Source organism: Procambarus clarkii, chromosome 65, assembly GCF_040958095.1.
Source record: "Procambarus clarkii isolate CNS0578487 chromosome 65, FALCON_Pclarkii_2.0, whole genome shotgun sequence".
NCBI classification, from domain to species: domain Eukaryota; kingdom Metazoa; phylum Arthropoda; class Malacostraca; order Decapoda; family Cambaridae; genus Procambarus; species Procambarus clarkii.
In genome coordinates this window covers 23,044,848-23,069,847 of record NC_091214.1, presented here as the reverse complement: position 1 = coordinate 23,069,847, position 25,000 = coordinate 23,044,848, and the positions used below count along the sequence as shown (strand labels likewise).

General features: G+C 48.1%; 1 protein-coding gene across 4 annotated transcripts in view; it reads right to left on the bottom strand.

Annotated features, from left to right (window-relative positions):
- Window positions 1-25,000, bottom strand: part of Elk (Eag-like K[+] channel) — a 241,581-nt gene that overhangs the window by 51,431 nt on the left and 165,150 nt on the right. For all 4 annotated transcript variants that reach the window (XM_069309597.1, XM_069309594.1, XM_069309596.1 and 1 more), the window contains 2 exons: window positions 5,697-5,930; window positions 949-1,086 (listed from right to left, as the gene is read on the bottom strand). In XM_069309597.1, the coding sequence (XP_069165698.1) occupies window positions 949-1,086; window positions 5,697-5,826 (268 nt within the window). In that variant the 5' untranslated portion in view covers window positions 5,827-5,930. The remainder of the gene's footprint in view (window positions 1-948; window positions 1,087-5,696; window positions 5,931-25,000) is intronic.

The following is a 25,000-nucleotide window of genomic DNA, read 5'->3' as shown; positions in this document are numbered from 1 at the left end:
AAGATGTTGGACATAATACTAGACAGACATAACACCAAGTTGGACAAAATCACAAGTAGAGGACGCTGGGCATTTTCAAACACGGTGACGACCAAATGTGAAAAACAAATGAATGCTATGAACAAAAGCAAACACCACACTAGAAAGGAATCCCCGCCCGACCCAGAGACACGAGGAAGGATGTCAGAGTGGAACCAAGTCTTGGCCATCGCTCTACAGGACACACTGAAGATTCTTGAAGGTTGACATTGAGATTTCTGAACCTCCAAGAAACTATGAAGGTTCTTTATAGACAACATATGACTTCAGCCCGCGGTCCAGTGGGTGTCGTAAGTTACCCCTCTTCCTCACGGTGAAAGAAAACGTGGCAGCCATTTTCTCTCACAGAATGACAACATGACCCCTCATCTAGACACTATTCCTGGATGCCGATTCTCATAAGCGAACAAAAAGGTGCTTGGCGAATCCGGCCTTTTGACTAACCTGGAAGACACTATCCACACACCGTAAGAGTGCATGACATACCGTTCTCGTAACCTGGAAGACACTATCCACAGGCGTGCATGACATACCGTTCTCGTAACCTGGAAGACACTATCCACAGGCGTGCATGACATACCGTTCTCGTAGCCTGGAAGACACTATCCACAGGCGTGCATGACATACCGTTCTCGTAGCCTGGAAGACACTATCCACAGGCGTGCATGACATACCGTTCTCGTAACCTGGAAGACACTATCCACAGGCGTGCATGACATACCGTTCTCGTAGCCTGGAAGACACTATCCACAGGCGTGCATGACATACCGTTCTCGTAGCCTGGAAGACACTATCCACAGGCGTGCATGACATACCGTTCTCGTAACCTGGAAGACACTATCCACAGGCGTGCATGACATACCGTTCTCGTAACCTGGAAGACACTATCCACAGACGTGCATGACATACCGTTCTCGTAGCCAGGGTAGAAGGCGACCTCCTCCATCTTAGAGTTGGTGACATCCTTGTGGGAAGCGAGGAAGAGCACCACCTCCCGCTTCTCGTTCTTGATGGGTACGATGTCCAGCAGACACCAGAAGGATGACCCTGCGACAGACACCACATATACTAACACTTCACCTCTCGCCAATTATATCCTATTTTCCAAAATGTGAACAGTAATTGAAATATTATAACACTGTATATCGCGGTGTATTCAAATTATCTTTGTTTAGTCTATGTAAATGTTTATTTATTTACTAGATGGAATATCTAGTTCTTGGGTGGATCTGGTGATTAGGTTTCTTCCATACTTCTTTCTAGATGTGTCCCTGACACACCTTCCTGTCTTCACCTGTATACAGTGATAGGAGGAGACATTGTTGTTGTTTTAGATTCAGCTACTCGGAACAAAAGTTGCAAGTAGCACGGGCTATGGTGATCCCGTAGTGGACTTACCTGGCACAGGAGCGGGGCAAGTAGCACGGGCTATGGTGAGCCCGTAGTGGACTTACCTGGCACAGGAGCGGGGCAAGTAGCACGGGCTATGGTGAGCCCGTAGTGGACTTACCTGGCACAGGAGCGGGGCAAGTAGCACGGGCTATGGTGAGCCCGTAGTGGACTTACCTGGCACAGGAGCGGGGCAAGTAGCACGGGCTATGGTGAGCCCGTAGTGGACTTACCTGGCACAGGAGCGGGGCTGTAACTGTATGAGGAGACAGTGAGGGTGCATCTTAAATACCTACAATGTCTTGAACATGTTCACACCCTACCTCATGTCTCCCCTACACATTATACCCATATCCACCCACATACACCCTCCTCCTATATATACACATATACCCACCCCGTTCCTCCACACTACACTAACCATGTTGACTAAACCACACACTAGAAGGTGAAGGGACGACGACGACGTTTCGGTCCGTCCTGGACCATTCTCAATCGAGTTGAAAATAGTCCAGGACGGACCGAAACGTCGTCGTTCACAAGGTGATGCCCAACAGCTGAGACTCAACCTGGCAAGCACATCTAGGCGACTACACTATATTCAAACCCAAACCCCATTTTCTCGCCCAAAGAGAATGCCAGAAATAACATTTCCCCAAAGCGATAAAGCCCCAGTGGGGCCATCCTTGTAACAATCCCTTATGGTATGGATTGGGCAAGAAATCCACAACAGTTACCGCTTGAAGAAAACGGGTTGATCAACGAAAAAAAATGGGAAACTAAATGGACCAGGAAATGGGACAGGAGATGGTGGAGAGGATGGATTGGAGTTGTGAAAATGGAGAAGGAATGGGTAATAAATATAATGGAAAGGTGAGATGGGAAAGAACTTAGTGTATGAAATTATGCTGGAGGAAAATTTCTCATATATACACAAGTTTCTCTGTGACAGAGACAGAGAGAAACAGACATAAATAAAAATAGGTTGACACAAAAAAAATCGCGCGGGAAAAAAACCCGGGTTTTACAATAAAAAAAAATGAAATTGGTTTTAGAAATACCCATTTAAAGAGAGTTGGGAGCCACGGTGGGAACAAGTGGAACAATGTGAAATATGCCAAACATGTCGGGGGTTGGAGACCCCCAAACATTCGAGAGGGACTCGAATGCAAGTGAAACATGACTCTAAAAAATGTGGGGAGGGGAGGGAGGGAGAGAGAGAGAGAGAGAGAGAGAGAGAGAGAGAGAGAGAGAGAGAGAGAGAGAGAGAGAGAGAGAGAGAGAGAGAGAGAGAGAGAGAGAGAGAGAGAGAGAGAGAGAGAGAGAGAGAGAGAGAGAGAGAGAGAGAGAGAGAGAGAGAGAGAGAGAGACAGAGAGACAGAGAGACAGAGAGACAGAGAGAGATATGAAGAAGAGGTTGGCATCCACAGAAATTATCAGTCCTCAATCGACTTGAGAATGGTCCAGGACGGACCGAAACATCGTCGTGTCTTCACCTTCTAGTGTGTGGTCTGGTCAACATCAGTCCTCAGTTTTGTCACATCAATAAACACAAGATTAAATCTTCCTTTCGGGTTTGTTAACCTTAAAATGTAACCCGTTTTTTTTAGGTATTGAACTCCTTCAGTATGAAAAAAATATATATATACATGTGTCAAGGTTCAGAGAATCGAGTCTAAATATTACTATCGGCAGTGAACTCTATTCTTAGGAAATGAAAGAACATTTTAAGTCTTGCTTTTAATTCATTTTATACACCAAAGCCATAATATAAACCGTTTAATTCAGTCCTTCCCCTTCAACGCGATCCGCTAATATTTTTTTTACATCCAGGTCGTCTCCCCATTACCACTGGGTACATAGGAGCGAACAGTAAAATAACGGTGCCCAACCGTTCCTCCCTGTACAGGGATCGAACCCGAACCTTCTGGCCAGCAAAGCCAGAGAGATAGGGCGCTAGCCACTACTCTAGAACGCTCCGTCTGAAATATGTTTTCATAGGCAGATATGTCACCAACAAGGAGCTTTCCTGTAACCTGGAAGGCTGCCAACGTGGTGCCCGCATTCGAGAGAGGAGACAGGCGCCTCCTAACTCCAGATCTGTAACTCTGGCTCTGAAACTGTCACCAAAATAAAATACAAAATCTAAGGGAACGTATGGAGATGATTATATATTCAAGCGACATCATGGTTTTCAGAAAGGGAGACAGCGTGGTTTTAGAGAGAAAGTGCGCGTGACGAACCTGATCTCCATCACAACTTTTCCAAGACACGACAGAAATGAAATGGCTAGATGGATTGCATTTTCCTAGACTACCAAGAGGCCTTAGACACTGTCCGTTACAAAGGATCCACTCACAGTTTGGAAACAGAAGAGGTAACGAGTAATATAGATAAGATTTAGGAGTCTCTGACAAACGGAAAACAGAGGGTTGCATTGAGGGGTAATACTATCAAGCTGGAGGGAAACACCAAGATATAACGGGGTTCGATACCCGGACCACTACAGATTCATGTCAATAATCTGGCGGAGGAGGGAGGAGGGTTCGTGACAATGCATTCAATTTGTTGACGTTAGTCTTGTTTCTAGATCATTTATAAACACGAGACGAGGCACGCGACCGAGAGAGAGACAGAGAGAGAGAGAGAGAGAGAGAGAGAGAGAGAGAGAGAGAGAGAGAGAGAGAGAGAGAGAGCGCGCGAGAGAGAGAGAGCGCGAGAGAGAGAGAGACAGAGAGAGAGACAGAGAGAGAGACAGAGAGAGAGACAGAGAGACCGTGGCGCTAACAAACATATCTTTATATCAGTTCTGTAGTTTGCCGCTCTCCAAGACAGCGCAGCGGACGTGTGTTCGGCACGAAGTTTGACCTCTAAGCTTCCTGTTGAGCAGGAGCGTGTCTGTGTAGTCGTGTGCAGCAGCAGCAGCAGCAGCAGCAGCAGCATCTCTCAACTTTCACAATCTATGTTAGGAATTTTTTTACCGTGAAATTTCCGCTTTGCTAAACTACATTTTCAAGTGACCTAAATTCTGCCTCACGTTTGTTGCCATGATCCTGTGGTCCCAGGTTCGATCCCGGGTGCCGGCGAGAAACAATGTGCAGAGTTTCTTTCACCTTATGCCCCCTGTTACCTAGCAGTAAAATAGGTACCTGGGTGTTAGTCAGCTGTCACGGGCTGCTTCCTGGGGGTGGAGGCCTGGTCGAGGACCGGGGACTATAAAGCCCCGAAATCATCTCAAGATAACCTCAAGATGCTTGGTACCATGGTGCCTTGTATGGTACCACTGTGATATGCATGGTACTATGGTGCCTTGAATAGTATTATGGGATCCTTGTATGGTGCCCTGATCGAAAAGGCGAAATACATTTCACTTCAAACATCTGGAGAGCATTTGCGAGCACAAGTTAGCTGCTAGCCTGGCCTCATGTTCCCAGCTCCCAGCCTGGCCTCATGTTCCCAGCACCCAGCCTGGCCTCATGTTCCCAGCACCCAGCCTGGCCTCATATGTTCCCAGCACCCAGACTGGCCTCATATGTTCCCAGCACCCAGCCTGGCCTCATGTTCCCAGCACCCAGCCTGTCCCCCATATCCCCAGCACCCAGCCTGTCCCCCACATTCCCAGCACCCAGCCTGTCCCCCACATTCCCAGCCTGTCCCCCACATCCCCAGCACCCAGACTGTCCCCACATTCCCAGCACCCAGCCTGTCCCCCACATCCCCAGCACCCAGCCTGTCCCCCACATTCCCAGCACCCAGCCTGTCCCCCACATCCCCAGCACCCAGCCTGTCCCCCACATCCCCAGCACCCAGCCTGTCCCCCACATTCCCAGCACCCAGCCTGTCCCCCACATTCCCAGCCTGTCCCCCACATCCCCAGCACCCAGACTGTCCCCCACATCCCCAGCACCCAGCCTGTCCCCCACATCCCCAGCACCCAGACTGCCCCCACATCCCCAGCACCCAGCCTGTCCCCCACATCCCCAGCACCCAGCCTGTCCCCCACATTCCCAGCACCCAGCCTGTCCCCCACATCCCCAGCACCCAGCCTGTCCCCCACATCCCCAGCACCCAGCCTGTCCCCCACATCCCCAGCACCCAGCCTGTCCCCCACATCCCCAGCACCCAGCCTGTCCCCCACATCCCCAGCACCCAGCCTGTCCCTACACATCCCTTCCAAGATCTTAAATCAAACTGACCAGCCAATTATCTCCACATAAGCGACACGAAGTCTTGCCATTAATAATAAGACTAGAAGAGACTCCACTAACCGTTCTTCTTGTAGAACATCACTTCGATCTTCAGCTCCGTCTTGCTCTCCAGCGACTTGTCGATGGCGACCTTTTGTTCTTCCAAGGTTTCCGGGCCGTAGAGGAACTTACAGGCGCAGCCCTTCTGCATAATCTGCGCGCGGGCGTAGCCTGTGAGTTCGCAGAAGCCGTCGCTGCAGTAGACGATCGGGTAGAGCGCGGGAACCTGCGCGTTTCCGAGTACGAAGTTGCTGTCTGTTGGTAGAAAAAAAGAGAAAATGGTTATAAATCGAGGTAGGAAAAGGTTATTCTATATTGAGTCTGCGTTATGCAGGCGATGAGTCACAATAACGTGGCTGAAGTAACAATCAGTCAAGTCAATCGATTGTCAAGTCACAATCGACTTGAGAATGGTCCAGGACGGACCGAAACGTCGTCGTCCCTTCAATTTCTAGTGTGTGGTCTGATCAACGAGTCTGCGATATGTTGTTCGGGGTGTCATTAACTAATGGGGAGCCGGTCGGCCGAGCGGACAGCACGCTGGACTTGTGATCCTGTGGTCCTGGGTTCGATCCCAGGCGCCGACGAGAAACAATGGGCAGAGTTTCTTTCTGATGCCCCTGTTACCTAGCAGTAAAATAGGTACCTGGGTGTTAGTCAGGTGTCACGGGCTGCTTCCTGGGGGTGGAGGCCTGGTCGAGGACCGGGCCGCGGGGACACTAAAGCCCAGAAATCCATCTCAAGATAACCTCAAGAAGATAACTATTAAGGTCAATCTCCCGAGGCCGTTGTATAATTTTGATGTATTAACAACAATACAATAAAATCTATAAGGCTCTCATCCTATTCTCTCTCTATTTACATGGCAAATATTAGTAATTAGATTAGTTAGTAACAGTTGATAGGCGGGCCAGAATGTTGGATTGTCTAGAGTTAGTATATACTACACTCTCCGACAAGCCGGCGGCTTCCTGTCCTCGCCGAGGCCACTGGTGGTAGCAGCCTTCAGCTAAATAAAGCCACTAATACGCTACACTTGATTCGATCAAACAGATAACAAACTGTAAACCAGTAGTTTACGTATGTGAACTGAAGGTCTACGGGCTCACCATAGCCCGTGCTACACGGACACTTCCTTCTGAGTAGCTAAATCTAATACAACAACGAATGGGGCCGGCAGCAACATCAATACATCAATACAATACACAATACAATACACTAACGCTAAACAGTTCCACAGCCTTGAGAAACTGCCCCCTAGCCACGAATTGCTCCACGTGACGTCACCTCCGTCGAGCTCTGCCATTGGTCGGAGACGTCGTCTGCTCGCGACGTCACTGAGAAACGAGCCCACATGGTATATATTTATATATATATATATATATATATATACAAGAAGGTACATTGGGATTGTGAGGATACATAGCCTAGTAATTACATTATTGTAAAGCTACTTGTACGCGCAGCGTTTCGGGCAGAAACGCTCTACTTTAGAGAGATAATTTTCTATCATACTTTAGGTATAGCCATGTTTACTAGCTCTATCTATAAATCCAAACATTATGTTTGTAAACTCATCTTCTATGTATGTACTTTGACGTGAATTTGAATTTTGAAATTTGAAGAATTTCTTATTTCGAGGGTGGCGTCTGTATTCATAGAAAACGTGCAGGGCAGACTATACTATTCCTGCCAGTCCGTGACCCATTGTCTGGTACTAACCTAGTTGTGTTTGAAGGGGTTGAGCTCTGGCTCTTTGGTCCCGCCTCTCAACTGTCAATCAACTGGTGTACAGGTTCCTGAGCCTATTGGGCTCTATCATATCTACATTTGAAACTGTGTATGGAGTCTGCCTCCACCACAACACTATTTAATGCAACCCTAAGGTGTTGACTAACTTGGGTGTGATTATCCGGTCTCGAGTATTTCTATCTTCCCCTATCCCAGGATAGGTCCCCCACCCTCTCACGTGGACTTATATCCCAGGATAGGTCCCCCGCCCTCTCACGTGGACTTATATCCCAGGATAGGTCCCCCACCTTCTCACGTGGACTTATATCCCAGGATAAGTCCCCCGCCCTCTCACGTGGACTTATATCCCAGGATAAGTCCCCCGCCCTCTCACGTGGACTTATATCCCACTTACCTCCCTCCTAAAATTGTGGAATTGGGAGAACCAATTACATTAAGAGATCAAACGTATCCAATAATTGAAAATTGACAGATAGGTTGAAACAATCCCCACCCCCCCCTCCTCCCTATTTCTAGACTATGCTTAAATTTTGTTAGCGTCTACGGCACTAAGCAAGTTATATGTCAACCTTTTATTGCTCAAATGGTCAGACTCACGAAGCAGTTACGCAAGCACTTAGGAACCTGAGGGCCGGATTCACGAAGCAGTTACGCAAGCACTTAGGAACCTGGGGCCGGATTCACGAAGCAGTTACGCAAGCACTTACGAACCTGGGAGCCGGATTCAAGAAGCAGTTAGCAAAAGCACTTACGAACCTGTACATCTTTCCTCAATCTTTGGCGGCTTTGTTTACAATTATTAAACAGTTAATGAGCTCCGAAGCACCAGGAGTAACAATAACAACAGCTAATTGGCAAGTTTTCATGCTTGTATAAACTGTTTAATAAATGTAAACAAAGCCGTCAAAGATCGAGAAAAGATGTACAGGTTCGTAAGTGCTTGCGTAACTGCTTCGTGAATCCGGCCCCCAGGTTCGTGAGTGCTTGCGTAACTGCTTCGTGAATGCGGCCCCCAGCTTCCTAAGTGCTTGCGTAACTGCTTCGTGAGTCTGGCCCCCAGGTTCGTAAGCGCTTGCGTAACTGCTTCGTGAATCCGGCCCCCAGGTTCGTAAGTGCTTGCGTAACTGCTTCGTGAATGCGGCCCCCAGGTTCGTGAGTGCTTGCGTAACTGCTTCGTGAATGCGGCCCCCAGGTTCGTAAGCGCTTGCGTAACTGCTTCGTGAGTCTGGCCCCCAGGTTCGTAAGCGCTTGCGTAACTGCTTCGTGAATCCGGCCCCCAGGTTCCTAAGTGCTTGCGTAACTGCTTCGTGAATCCGGCCCCCAGGTTCGTAAGTGCTTGCGTAACTGCTACGTGAGTCTGGCCCCCAGGTTCGTAAGCGCTTGCGTAACTGCTTCATGAGTCTGGCCCCCAGGTTCGTAAGCGCTTGCGTAACTGCTTCGTGAATCCAGCCCCCAGGTTCCTAAGCGCTTGCGTAACTGCTTCGTGAATCCGGCCCCCAGGTTCCTAAGTGCTTGCGTAACTGCTACGTGAGTCTGGCCCCCAGGTTCGTAAGTGCTTGCGTAACTGCTTCGTGAGTCTGGCCCCCAGGTTCGTGAGTGCTTGCGTAACTGCTTCGTGAATCCGGCCCCCAGGTTCGTAAGCGCTTGCATAACTGCTTCGTGAATCCGGCCCCCAGGTTCGTAAGTGCTTGCGTAACTGCTTCGTGAATCCGGCCCCCAGGTTCGTGAGTGCTTGCGTAACTGCTTCGTGAATCTGACCCCTTTGGTGGCTATTAAGACGTGCTACCACCACCACTACTGCTCCTCCAGCAACAGACAGAAGCTCTAGGCGACCTGTATATCCCCGTCGACCAATTAACTTGTCACTGTAGAAAATAATTTAAAAAGTGTCACCGCTCTATAAAATGCAGCAACGTATAACTTTAAAATTGGGTTGATGTTGAGTCTGACAGGTGATTGGCAGATACAATGAGGATACGGCGGACAGGAGGCTGACAAGAGACGGGATGAGGTGGGACAGGAGTCTGACAAGAGACGGGATGAGGTGGGACAGGAGTCTGACAAGAGACGGGATGAGGTGGAACAGGATTCTGACAAGAGACGGGATGAGGTGGGACAGGAGTCTGACAAGAGACGGGATGAGGTGGGACAGGAGTCTGACAAGAGACGGGATGAGGTGGGACAGGAGTCTGACAAGAGACGGGATGAGGTGGGACAGGAGTCTGACAAGAGACGGGATGAGGTGGGACAGGAGTCTGACAAGAGACGGGATGAGGTGGGACAGGAGGCTGACAAGAGACGGGATGAGGTGGGACAGGAGTCTGACAAGAGACGGGATGAGGTGGGACAGGAGTCTGACAAGAGACGGGATGAGGTGGAACAGGAGTCTGACAAGAGACGGGATGAGGTGGGACAGGAGTCTGACAAGAGACGGGATGAGGTGGGACAGGAGTCTGACAAGAGACGGGATGAGACGGGCTATACCCACCAGCATCACAGACTAGACAGAGTAGTAGACAAATGGAATGCATTAGGCAGTAATGTGGTGGAGGCTGACTCCATACACAACTTCAAGTGTAGATATGCTAAGAGCCCAGTAGGCTCAGGAACCTGTACACCAGTTGATTGACAGTTGAGAGGCGGGACCAAAGAGCCAGAGCTCAACCCCCGCAAGCATAACTAGCTGAGTACCATCACCCCCTTCTCGAGTCCACCACCAACTTGAATGGTGGACTCGAGAATGCGAATGGAAGAGATAGGGAGGTGAGAAGAAAAATGTGAAATAGAGATAAACGTATAGCAAGAATAGTGTAGGAGAGAAGTGGAGGAATTCGCAACAGAGAAACAGAGGGGTGACTGGGCGAGAATGGAAGCCAAAGAGAGAAAAGGGAGAACAAGAATAAAAATAACAGGATAAACTGAGGGGGCCAAAGGTGTGTGAGCATTCACGAAAGGAAACTGTAAAATGCTTTTATGAAATAGAATGATCTGGGCCATGACTAGGAGGGCAAGATGGTACGACATCCTTGTATCTCCCTGATAACAACCTGACACCTTGAGGGGAATACTGTCGCCACACAGTGGCTGCCATATAGATTGCCACCTTGCCATAACTGTTCTAGGGGGGGACACCTGAGGGCCCCCTGAGGGCCCCAGAGGCCTCTGGATTAACATCAAAGGCCCCGGCGTGCGTGGGGGTTCGTCCTCGTTACGAACCGTTGGGAGAGATTATCTTATACAGCGTAGGCTTAGTGCGGCGCCACTCCAACTGGAATGGAAATATCAGGCTGGAACAGAGCAGGAACGAAGTAGTAAGGAACAGAACGGGCGGGAACGGGTACATTTAGAAGGAAATATTCCTGACCACGATAAACTCAAAGCTGCAGGAACGGACGAGGCTATGAGAACATTTGCCACGCTGCCATACCTAGTTAATGTGAGCTGGGGGTTGTCTACAAGACCTAGATTGTCTATTTCTTGTCTCCTCTCCTTTCCAGGTGCAGTGCCTAGCAAGCTGTTTAATAATAGTGGGATTGGGTGGTTATAGATAGGAGCTGCCTCGTATGGGCCAATAGGCCTTCTGCAGTTACCTTTGTTCTTATGTTCTTATGTAATAGCTGTTATTAGCAAGCCATTTAATAATAGGGCTGTTTAATAATAGTATGGGACTTACTAGGCTATAATTGCCTAGCAAGAGAGGAGTTGCCTAGCATGCTAAAGCTGTCTATCTAAATACAAATATATTTCAACTGTAAATAAACATATATGAACGAATACCACAATATTTTTTTTTATTTTAATGAACTTTAAAAGTACCGATAAAAAGGCCAAGGAAGAGATCAACTCTCAAAATTATCCAATGAAATATTTTTTTACGTTTTTTTAGTTCTATTTTAATGTTTTTTTTTTGTTATTGGACACCGTTGAATTGGTGGGAATGAACGCTGCTTTGCGGGGATAGGAAGAGGCACACAGTTTCTGGTCACAAGTTTCACTCGAGTAGAAAATCTGTCGTTGCCTGTGGCGAGTGTTCAAGCCGCACTCCTGGGGGAGCACGCACTCGGGGGCGTGCACCTCCGAACGCACGCATTTCCGAACGCGAGTTCTGCGCGCAAGCACTTCTGAGGCAGTGCATGAACACGAAAATGCACACACACACACACTTCCACACCCCAAGCACCCGACAACACGAACTTCCGAATGCGGGTACACACTTCCCCACGCAAGCACACACACACTTCTACACGCAAGAGTGAAGTGCACACTCTTCTGTATCCAAGCACACAAACGCACGAACGCACCATCTAATAACACAGGTCTATACAGCCAAAAATGCTTCTGAAACAGACGAAGTCAATCTTGACTAATTCTGTGTCACCGAGAACGGAAATGACGGTTTAAAAGTATCGAATACCTCTAGTTTTCATCCAATTCCATTGACTTAAGCATTTGGGCCATCTGAGGCAACCTTATGGCAACATTTAAGCTGCATAAACTATGACAAACGTCAGTGGCAACTCTGTGATGGGTGTGCATGCAGTCCGTCCTCCCTAATGTCTCCCAACGTCAAGAAATTGGTGTACTAAAGTGCCTTTATCCTCACCTATCAGAGGACCCAAAACAGAAAATGGGACAATACGTCAATTTCAGAAGACGGGTTGTAAGCACAAAGTACTGTCGTTTTCTTTGCGAGAGTTTCCCGCCATGTTAGGGGAGACTGCACCATTCCGTCCATCAATGGAGCCTGGCAGTAAATCATTCAATACTTGTTGAATTAACCAAGATTTTCTTACCCCTTCAGATAATAAAAATAATATCTAATCACCAATTTTAATTATATTTGAATTGAGTACATCAAAATGTAGGTTAAAACAGCTATTTTAATCTCAGAAGAAGATAACGTTTGACAAAATTGTTGACCAGTTGATTAGAAATTGTAATAATTGTAGCAAGATAAAGATGAAACCAGCACATGCGATGAGAGGAAGAATCAAGTGAACATAGAGCGTGGAACAACTGCATATTCTCTCCATGTTATTCCGTTAAAAATGCAACTGTTTTGCCTAACCGGAAACGCAGGACCCCCAAACAACTACCTAACCTATCGAGGGCGATGCATACAACACCTCAATATTGCAATGATTAGATTTATACAAATACATCACATTTTTTACCGGATTGGTCAGTTTCGTGAAAAATATAATATGCTATGTCTCATTTTCCACTACTACCTCACCAGTCCTCCTCACCCATTACAAATACAAATATATATTTAGGTAAAGTACATGCATACAAGGTGAGATACAAAAAGTTGATGGATTTATAGATAGAGCTAGTACATATAAGGCCTAAAGCCACTATTACGCAAAGCGTTTCGGGCAGGAAAAACACTAAGACTAAAACTTATTACTAATTGAGATTAAAGTATAAATTGTGTTGAGAAAAACAAATAAATAAATAAATAAATAAAAAAAGGGGGGAGGGGGGAACATGGCAGAACTACCACCTCACCTGTCCCCCTCACCTGTCCCCCTCACCTGTCCCCCTCACCTGTCAATCAAAGCATCAACACTAACTGCTGGCTGTCCCTCTAATCATCTTTTGTCTTGAACTCTTATTCCTCATTACCAGGTAAGTAATAAGTTTACCCTTCAGGTGCTCTTGATGGGTGGAGGGGGGTAGAGGGGGGGGGTGGAGGGACAGGTAGGAGGGGGAGGGGTTGATAGGAGTGTGTGAAGGGATGTGGGGGAGGGGTAGGGGGGGTTAACAAAGAGGGAGGGGATGGGGTTTAGGGAGAGGGGGTGGGGTTTAGGGAGAGGGGGTGGGGTTTAGGGAGGGCGGGGGTGTCTGAAGAAATATCAATACCGTGTCAAGCAAAACACAAGTCGCCGGGGTAAGGTTACAAATGGCCACAGAGCACTATCCCCTCCTGTTTGGGGAGTCGACCCCAAGATGGCAGACCTAACCCACGTGTTAAATGACCAACTTATCCTCACTCAACATGTCGCACTTTGTACAGAATCGATCAATTCGTTCCAAATGCGACGTACTATTAAAGCCCCGCAATATTGGCGTTTTCTATGCATTACCCCCTCGACAGGTTAGGTGGGCTGCTTCAGTTCGAACGTTTCTAGCTAGAGGGAAACAGTCGCATTTCTTACGGAGGCAAATTCAGAGTGCCAGCTAGGGAGGTAGACTTCAGGTTATCTTGAGATGATTTCGGGGCTTTAGTGTCCCCGCGGCCCGGTCCTCGACCAGGCCTCCACCCCCAGGAAGCAGCCCGTGACAGCTGACTAACACCCAGGTACCTATTTTACTGCTAGGTAACAGGGGCATAGGGTGAAAGAAACTCTGCCCATTGTTTCTCGCCGGCGTCCGGGATCGAACCCAGGACCACAGGATCACAAGTCCAGTGTGCTGTCCGCTCGGCTCCATTAAGATTAAGATCCATACTGTGATTAAGTATTGTACGAAACTGTCATTCGCCACTTCGTAATAAATGGTTCGCCTCGCCAGTCACTTACCAACCCAAACAACCCACCTGACCCATCGAGGGGCGACGTACACTGAACGTAGTTATTACGGTGAATTCATGCATAGGATTACCATCTCAGCTCGACTCCCTAACAGGGAGAGTCAAACCGGATGGGATTGAGCTCTGAGGTCCAAAACAATTTCAGGTGTGATCCCAAGAGAATGAAACAAATGCCCTCCTCTCCTCCTCTTCTGGCGGAACAAGCAATCCCCACCACGAAATGGCAGGAGAAACTAGTGGGGCGAGAGGCAGTTGTGCTAAAAAGAGGGGGGAGGGGGAAATGTGGTCTGGGGAGGGGGAATCTGGTCTGGGGAGGGGGAATCTGGTCTGGGGAGGGGGAATCTGGTCTGGGGAGGGGGAATCTGGTCTGGGGAGGGGGGAATCTGGTCTGGGGAGGGGGAATCTGGTCTGGGGAGGGGGGAATCTGGTCTGGGGAGGGGGAATCTGGTCTGGGGAGGGGGGAATCTGGTCTAGGGGGGGTGAACCATTATGCAGGTGTCAGGAGTAGGGGGGGGGAGGGGAGCCCCTTGAATCACTCGAGGACAAAACACGAATCTTAGATCATTTATGAACTAGCTTATTAAGAAAGATTCTGGAGGCAAATTACTGTTAACAGAAAGTTTTAATTAACAGGTCAGTTTTCCCCCATGTAAGACTTTAGACTTCCGGATTCCTTGACAATCCAGTGGATTAATTACTCAAATTACCATGGAGAAACTTTGCAAAGGTCAAGGCTACCTTAAAGACTCAAGACAACAACAGCACCACGTGCATGACAAGGAAAGGTGACTGCTAATTGAAAATACCCATCATAAGGATCTTACTCTGCTTTGAGCAAGTTGTATAAAAGAATAGACTGTCTATTGCACAATACTAAAACAATATCATGTGATTATGTACGTATGTGAATATGTGTAGTCACATATGTGTGTTTGCAAGACCAAGATTTAGCTCTTGGACAGTCTTGCTTCCCACAATGTCAACAAACATCAGCTGGACACCACGTGCTTCCCACAATGTCAACAAACATCAGCTGGACACCACGTGCTTCCCACAATGTCAACAAAGATCAGTTGGACAACACGTGCTTCCCACAATGTCAACAAACATCAGCTGGACACCACGTGCTTCCCACAATGTCAATAAACATCAGCTGGACACCACGTGCTTCCCACAATGTCAACAAACATCAGCTGGACACCACGTGCTTCCCACAATGTCAATAAACATCAGCTGGACACCACGTGCTTCCCACAATGTCAACAAACATCAGCTGGACACCACGTGCTTCCCACAATGTCAACAAACATCAGGTGGACACCACGTGCTTCCCACAATGTCAATAAACATCAGCTGGACACCACGTGCTTCCCACAATGTCAACAAACATCAGCTGGACACCACGTGCTTCCCACAATGTCAACAAACATCAGCTGGACACCACGTGCTTCCCACAATTGTCCCACAAACTCCATACACAGTTTCAAATGTAGATTTGATAGAGCCTGATAAACTCCAGAATCTGTACACCAGTTGATTGACAGTTGAGATGCGGGACTAAAGAGCCAAAGTTCAATCCCAGCAAGCACAACTAGATGAGTACAATGTCAACAAACATCAGCTGGAAACATACTTTTCACATGCGTGTCTTGCTGTATGTGTGTGTTTGCATGTGTGTGTAGGGGGGGGGGGGGGGAGCACACCTGTCATAACACGTGTCCTGTACCTGGATTGTACCTGGATGGGGTTCTGGGAGTTCTTGACTTGGGATAACTTGGACCACCAGGCTGTTGCTTGGAGCGGCCCGCAGGCCCACATATCCACTACAGCCTGGTTGGTCCGTTACTTCTTTCAGAAGAAAGTGTTCAGTCCTCTTTCTTGAAGACTTCCACTGTTGTTCCGACAATATTTTGCATTCAAACGCAAATGCATACAAATGCATTTTGCAATACAAATGCAAATAGTATATATATATATACTTCCTGTGCTTACATATAAGTGACCAAGGGAATAAGTGTGTTTTGAATTCCAATTCTTTTGAGGAATCTGTCACTGAAGTTGTGGATAGAGGTGGATTCCACAATTTCTTTCAGTACGTTTCATCTTCCACTTTCAGCCGCTTGTCCTGCTTTCTCTTAATTTAAAAAAAAAGAGTCCTTGTCCATCTTGTCTATTCCCTTCAGTATCTTGTATGTTGTGGTCATGTCTCCTCTGTTGCTTTTGTCCTCCGGTGTTGGGAGATCAAGCTCCATTAGCCTATCCTCAAAGCTAGCTTCTCTTAGCTGTGTGTGTGTGTGTGTGTGTGTGTGTGTGTGTGTGTGTGTGTGTGTGTGTGTGTGTGTGTGTGTGTGTGTGGGTGTGTGTGTGTGTGTGTGTGTGTGTGTGTGTGTGTGTGTGTGTGTGTGTGTGTGTGTGTGTGTGTGTGTGTGTATAACTCGGGAGCAGGAACGCATGTCCTATCTAATTCTCTATCACAAACACACTACACATTTCCAATCCTCTTCCCTAACTGCACCCAATCCTCCCCACCACACCCAATCCTCCCCACCACACCCAATCCCACGGACAATCGACCCTTACCATAAATTCCCCACCAGAAAACTTATCGCCCAATTGCTATGATGGATCACAGCCAAGTGGGAACCAGGGCTAGTTGTCCCAGCGTCCGGTATTGTCCCACTGCACAGTGACTCTTGTACCTTTGTTTTGTACAGCTTCTGTTGTTGTCCCAAGTGCACAGTGACTGTTAATATCCCCCGTGTACAGGACATGTTTTTATCCTACTATTTGCACACCGCCTGTTGCTGCCCTACTGTTATGTAGCGCCTGTTGCCCCACTATTTGTTCAGCATCTGTTGTTCCACCGTTCACAAACCTCCCGTTGCTCTCACCACTCTTATGGCGGCTGTGTATCTGTTAATAGTTGTGTTTTGCCGTCTAGAGAGCCCTACCTACCCACACCCTGCATGAACACCTGTCGTGAGGCTAAAATAGAGCGTTCTGCCTCAAACACGTGTGAGGGGTCCAGGATTCGAGTCTCCTAGAACCCAGGTGTATGGAGGAGCTGCCTTGAGAGCCACAGATGAGCCAATCAATTTTAAAGGTGAAAAACAATCGAACTAAGGCGATACAAGAAAATAATAAATGGTAAGAATGGAAAATAGTGAAAATGGTCTTGTTAGTGAAAACTTAAATGAATTCAGAAGTACAGAAAAGGAAAATAAAAAGGGAACTGAAGACAATTGCCCCTAAAAATTCAGATAAAATCTGAGAAATCTGAGGAATTTGTATATTTGGGAGTGCCTTAATTCCTTCCTCCCTCTCTCTCTCTCTCTCTCTCTCTCTCTCTCTCTCTCTCTCTGTCTGTCTGTCTGTCTGTCTGTCTGTCTGTCTGTCTGTCTGTCTGTCTGTCTCTCTCTCTCTCTCTCTCTCTCTCTGTCTGTCTGTCTGTCTGTCTGTCTGTCTGTCTGTCTGTCTGTCTGTCTGTCTGTCTGTCTCTCTCTCTCTCTCTCTCTGTCTGTCTGTCTGTCTGTCTGTCTGTCTGTCTGTCTGTCTGTCTCTCTCTCTCTCTCTCTCTCTCTCTCTCTCTCTCTCTCTCTCTCTCTCTCTCTCTCTCTCTCTCTCTCTCTCTCTCTCTCTCTCTCTCTCTCCCTCCCCTGCCCCTTGCAAATTGTTCCTACGTAAAACTGAAATCTCCACCGAATTTTTTCAAGTAATTGAAGATTGGCTCAATTATTGGTGGACAGAGAGAGGGAGGGAGAGGCGGAGAGTGTAGGGAGAGTGAGGGAGAGAGAGTGAGGGGAAGAATGAGAGGCGTTGAAAGACAATCACCTTCCTAACCGAAGCAATCCAAGGAGTTTCAAGGCAATATACCTCCTCCAGATTCATCTCAAAGGGCCCCCTGTCTCCCTGTCCCCCACCGGACACACAGACAAACGTTTGCAACGCTATCACTTGATTTAAAACGTTTGAACGTACAAAAACAAATACGTTTCTCTAACGGCGTCTTAACAGCGTCTTAACGGAGTCTTAACATGCGCTGTGGTTATGCGTTTATTTGCTAGGAAAGACGAGCTCCCCCCTGCTTCAAACCCAGCCATCCTTGGGCTGAGCTGTGGTCACCATCCTTGTGCGAGTCTGTGTCTCCCAACAGCCTGTCTGTCTGTGTGTGTGTGTGTGCCAACAGCCTGTGTGTGTGTGTGTGTGTGTGTGCCAACAGCCTGTCTGTGTGTGTGTGTGTGTGTGTGCCAACAGCCTGTCTGTGTGTGTGTGTGTGTGTGTGCCAACAGCCTGTGTGTGTGTGTGTGTGTGTGTGTGTGTGTGTGTGTGTGTGTGCCAACAGTCTGTCTGTATGTGTGTGTGTGTGTGTGTGCCAACAGCCTGTCTGTCTGTGTGTGTGTGTGTGCCAACAGCTTGTGTGTGTGTGTGTGTGTGTCTGCCAACAGCCTGTCTGTATGTGTCTGTGTGTGTGCCAACAGTCTGTCTGTGTGTGTGTGTGTGCCAACAGCCTGTGTGTGTGTGTCTGTGTCTGCCAACACCCTGTATGTGTGTATGTGTCTGCCAACACCCTGTATGTGTGTATGTGTCTGCCAACAGCCTGTGTATGTGTGTGTCTGCCAACAGCCTGTATGTGTGTGTGTGCCAACAGCCTGTATGTGTGTGTGTGTGTGTGTATCTGCCAACAGCCTGTCTGTGTGTGTGTCTTCCAACACCCTGTGTGTGTATGTGCGTGTCTGTACCAACACCCTGTATGTGTATGTGCACCAACAGATGGCAGCCATCCATGCTTTTAGTGGTCTCTGAGCCAGACGGCAAGGGCCCCCCGTTAAGCAGTTAAGTGGTGGCCCAACAGGTGGGAATGACGTATTAAGGAACAGCCTCGTGCTTTCGGCGTCAACTGTGCTGAAAATGGACGAAGGTCCCTTCTAAGGTCACCCCCTCAGGTCTCAGCTGAAGGGGTAGAGGGGAAAAGGTCACCCCCCTCAGGTCTCAGTTGAGGGGGTAGAGGGGAGAAGGTCACCCCTCAGGTCTCAGTTGAAGGGGGTAGAGGGGATGTATGGCTGATAGACTTCAAGAAAGAACCCAGAACCCAACGTCTGATGAGACACTGGTTATGGAGAATCAACTGGTAGGAGCACCACGGCAATATTTCTGTTGGGCGTTTGGCACGTGTCTGATGGACCTTTGGCACTTTTCTGTTGGGCCTTTGGCACGTTTCTGTTGGGCCTTTGGCACGTTTCTGTTGGGCCTTTGGCACGTTTCTGTTGGGCCTTTGGCACGTTTCTGTTGGGCCTTTGGCACGTTTCTGTTGGGCCTTTGGCACGTTTCTGTTGGGCCTTTGGCACGTTTCTGTTGGGCGTTTGGCACTTCTCTGTTGGGCGTTTGGCACTTCTCTGTTGGGCGTTTGGCCGACCTTTTCATCCCCTCCAGGAGACCCCCATCCAGGTTCAGGAACCACAAATACCTTCGTCAGATGAGCTGTTGCTCGTGGCTACACACACTCTTCACCTCCTCGCTGTGCGGGAGGATTTAAAACCATTCTCTATATTCCAGCAAATCTGTTGGCAGTCCTGGAACCTAAAAAAAATAGGGGGAATAAAAAAACAACTTTGCAAAGAGATTAAATGGACTCCCAGCGAAGCTCAGGTAGGACAAGGTGGACAGAAGGTGGACAGGTGGATAGTGGACAGGTGAGTGAACGTGGACAGGACATATGGGTGAAAATCACAACATGAACAATGCAATCGTGAACACACGTAGCGTATTTATGAAGAAATAACGAGAGGCGGTAATTTGGGATCGAACCCTCGGCTATATATAGCCTCTCCCGTGCACACACGCACTAACATCATGGTCCAGACGGTAGAGTACGTGTGTTTAGGAAGTTTAGGGATCCTTGTTAAGTCCCAAGGTACGGCCTCGGTGTTTTCTATCACAGCGCACGAAGACCCTAGCGCACGAAGACCACAGCACACGAAGACCACAGCGCACGAAGACCACAGCGCACGAAGACCCTAGCGCACAAAGACCACAGCGCACGAAGACCACAGCGCACGAAGACCACAGCGCACGAAGACCCTAGCGCACAAAGACCACAGCGCACGAAGACCACAGCGCACGAAGACCACAGCGCACAAAGACCACAGCGCACGAAGACCACAGCGCACAAAGACCACAGCGCACGAAGACCACAGCGCACAAAGACCACAACGCACAAAGACCACAGCGCGCGAAGATCCCCAGCGCACGAAGACCCACAACGCACAAAGACCACAACGCACAAAGACCCCCAGCGCACGAAGACCCTAGCGCACAAAGACCACAGCGCACGAAGACCACAGCGCACGAAGACCACAGCGCGCTAAGACCACAACGAACTAAGACCCCAGCGCACGAAGACCACAGCGCACAAAGACCACAACGCACGAAGACCACAGCGCACAAAGACCACAGCGCACGAAGACCACAACGCACAAAGACCACAACGCACGAAGACCACAGCGCACAAAGACCACAGCGCGCGAAGATCCCCAGCGCACGAAGACCCACAACGCACAAAGACCACAACGCACAAAGACCCCCAGCGCACGAAGACCCGCCGACTCCTCGCCCCTAAGTAAATCATCTCCCTGTTAATTCCTACATGCAAATGTAGCCAAAATTGCTTCCAGGCAGCCTGGAGTCTTCCTATAACTTATATATAACGCTAAATAATTTAACCCAAAAGCCTCTGAATATTCTCATATGGATATCGCATTAAATATATCAAATATTTATCTGGTAATCTTTGACAATGCGGACAAAAACAGAGACGGAATTTGTAAACAAAAGCACGTGTTGATATGTTTGTTTTTAATCTGTTTATTTGTATTTTTTTTTTTTACGACAAAGGAGTCAGATTTATGTCGAAACAGAAAGGAATATTTGTGTCTGTGTCAAAGTGCTTCGTCGTTTGACAGGTTTGGTGAGGGGGGGGGGGAAGGGAGGCCGGTCGGCCGAGCGGACAGCACGCTGGACTTGTGATCCTATGGTCCTGGGTTCGATCCCAGGCGCCGGCGAGAAACAATGGGCAGGGTTTCTTTCACCCTATGCCCCTGTTACCTAGCAGTAAAATAGGTACCTGGGTGTTAGTCAGCTGTCACGGGCTGCTTCCTGGGGGTGGAGGCCTGGTCGAGGACCGGGCCGCGGGGACACTAAAAGCCCCGAAATCATCTCAAGATAACCTCAAGATGGGGTCAGATTAGATGATGGGGTCAATCTCTCGTCCCTCAATTACGCACACTAATCGACAGGTTGAATGGTTGAACAATTAACAACTTGAATCTGAACCCAGTCCTCATGCCAGGCTCGTTAAAGCGGCGGCCCTCCGACCAAGATACACTGACGAATTTTAATATATGGTCTATTAAAAATAGGTTTGTACTGATTTATACATTATCATTAAATATACTGAGGTTCTATGTATAGTTAGCTGTATGTTTGGTGTCATACAGGGGATATACATACATACATACAGGTTTCTGGGGACTCGTGGTGTATGAAAAGCCACAGTCATGAGAAAGGGACTCGTGGTGTATGAAAAGCCACAGTCATGAGAAAGGGACTCGTGGTGTATGAAAAGCCACAGTCATGAGAAAGGGACTCGTGGTGTATGAAAAGCCACAGTCATGAGAAAGGGACTCGTGGTGTATGAAAAGCCACAGTCATGAGAAAGGGACTCGACTGGTTCTAGTTCTCCCAGAGCTAGGACGAGGTAATTAGACATAGTGTCGAGCAGAGCGAGAGACCCCCTGGGGAGTGATGAAGTCAGGTTACAGCAACATTAAACTGCATTGGACCAATTGGCTCGTCTCGCTCAACGCCTCCCCCCATGCATAACTTACTCATCTGACTCACTCAGCCCTCTCCTCATGTACCACTCATCTCACTCACCCCCCCCCCATGAGTGAGATGAGTTCTCATTCATACATTGCCATCATTACCAACTATAACCTCCTCATCTGATAGCCATGGGAGCAGTAAATAGGTACCAGGGAGTTAGACAGCTGCCACGGGCTGCTTCCTGGGGGATGTGTAACAAAAACTAGCCCTGGTCGAGGACCGGGCCGCGGGTAACGCTAAGAACCCGAAATCATCTCAAGATAACCTCAAGATATCATTAGTATCCATTCCTCTGTACACCTACGGGCCAAACCGTAGTATCCTGGTGGCAGGATACTACGTCAAGCACAAGTCCCACTTCCCGCCACAACTCTTGCAAACACGAACGGACGCAATGAACCTTGAAAGTATTTTCCTACGGGCTCACCATAGCCCGTGCTACTTGGGCCTTATCGTTCCAGGTAACGAAGAAACAGGACTTAGGATGCTGATTAAACAACACTCAGGATGCTGTTTAATCAGGACTCAGAATGCTGATTAAACAGGACTCAAGCTACTGATTAAACAGGACTCAGGATGCTGATTAAACAGGACTCATGATGCTGATTAAACAGGACTCAGAATGCTTAAGAAACAGGACTCAGGATGCTGATTAAATAGCACTCAGGATGCTGATTAAACAGGACTCAGGATGCTGGAGAAACAGGACTCAGGATGCTGATTAAACAGGACTCAAGATGCTTAAGAAACAGGACTCAGGATGCTGATTAAACAGGACTCAGGATGCTGGAGAAACAGGACTCAGGATGCTGATTAAACAGGACTCAAGATGCTTAAGAAACAGGACTCAGGATGCTGAAGAAACAGGACTCAAAATGCTGAAGAAACAGGACTCAGGATGCTGATTAAACAGGACTCAGGATGCTTAAGAAACAGGTCTCAGGATGCTGATTAAACAGGACTCAAAATGCTGAAGAAACAGGACTCAGGATGCTGATTAAACAGGACTCAAGATGCTTAAGAAACAGGACTCAGGATGCTGAAGAAACAGGACTCAAAATGCTGAAGAAACAGGACTCAGGATGCTGATTAAACAGGACTCAGGATGCTTAAGAAACAGGTCTCAGGATGCTGATTAAACAGGACTCAAAATGCTGAAGAAACAGGACTCAGGATGCTGATTAAACAGGACTCAGGATGCTTAAGAAACAGGTCTCAGGATGCTGATTAAACAGGACTCAAAATGCTGAAGAAACAGGACTCAGGATGCTGATTAAACAGGACTCAGGATGCTTAAGAAACAGGTCTCAGGATGCTGATTAAACAGGACTCAAAATGCTGAAGAAACAGGACTCAGGATGCTGATTAAACAGGACTCAGGATGCTTAAGAAACAGGTCTCAGGATGCTGATTAAACAGGACTCAGGATGCTGTTTAAACAGGACTCAGGATGCTGTTTAAGCAGGACTCAGGATGCTTAAGAAACAGGTCTCAGGATGCTGATTAAACAGGACTCAGGATGCTGTTTAAACAGGACTCAGGATGCTGTTTAAGCAGGACTCAGGATGCTGTTTAAGCAGGACTCAGGATGCTGTTTAAACAGGACTCAGGATGCTGTTTAAACAGGACTCAGGATGCTGTTTAAGCAGGACTCAGGATGCTGTTTAAACAGGACTCAGGATGCTGAAGAAACAGGACTCAAAATGCTGATTAAACAGGACTCAGGATGCTGTTTAAACAGGACTCAGGATGCTGTTTAAACAGGACTCAGGATGCTGGAGAAACAGGACTCAGGATGCTGATTAAACAGGACTCAGGATGCTGATTAAACAGGACTCAAGATGCTTAAGAAACAGGACTCAGGATGCTGAAGAAACAGGACTCACGATGCTGAAGAAACAGGACTCAGGATGCTGATTAAACAGGACTCAAGATGCTTAAGAAACAGGACTCAGGATGCTGAAGAAACAGGACTCAAAATGCTGAAGAAACAGGACTCAGGATGCTGATTAAACAGGACTCAGGATGCTTAAGAAACAGGTCTCAGGATGCTGATTAAACAGGACTCAGGATGCTGATTAAACAGGACTCAGGATGCTGTTTAAGCAGGACTCAGGATGCTGTTTAAACAGGACTCAGGATGCTGAAGAAACAGGACTCAAAATGCTGATTAAACAGGACTCAGGATGCTGTTTAAACAGGACTCAGGATGCTGTCTCCACAAACCAACGTCGCGACAAAGTCACTAGAATAATAACCTTCTCTCTACACATTCACTAACTGGTGTCATTCACTGGTCCATAAATACATAAAATAACTCCTTGGCCGGTTACAACGTTGGCCGGTTACAACGTTGGCCGGTTACAACGTTGGCCGGTTACAACGTTGGCCGGTTACAACGTTGGCCGGTTACAACGTTGGCCGGTTACAACGTTGGCCGGTTACAACGTTGGCCGGTTACAACGTTGGCCGGTTACAACGTTGGCCGGTTACAACATTACCCGGTTACAACGTTGGCCGGTTACAACGTTGGCCGGTTACAACGTTGGCCGGTTACAACGTTGGCCGGTTACAACGTTGGCCGGTTACAACGTTGGCCGGTTACAACGTTGGCCGGTTACAGCATTACCCGGTTACACCGCTCATCATTAAATAAATCCGGATGAGTTGTGCGGCACAATTTAGCTGCCTTTGTGATCCACGTGTTTCGTAATTTATACATTTCTTTGACCTTGAGTTAACCTCTCAGTGACCTACGGAATGAGTATATCTTGCAATAGTCTATAATCAATAATGTGTATCATCTTGAGGTTATCTTGAGATGATTTCGGGGCTTTAGTGTCCTCGCGGCCCGGTCCTCGACCAGGCCTCCACCCCCAGGAAGCAGCCCGTGACAGCTGACTAACACCCAGGTACCTATTTTACTGCTAGGTAACAGGGGCATAGGGTGAAAGAAACTCTGCCCATTGTTTCTCGCCGGCGCCTGGGATCGAACCCAGGACCACAGGATCACAAGTCCAGCGTGCTGTCCGCTCGGCCGACCGGCTCCATTGAAGAACCGGCTCCTGTAGAACCTTACTGGCCCCAGGTTCGAAAGTACTTGCTTAACTGGCCCCAGGTTTGAAAGTACTTGCTTAACTGCTTCGTGAATCTGGCC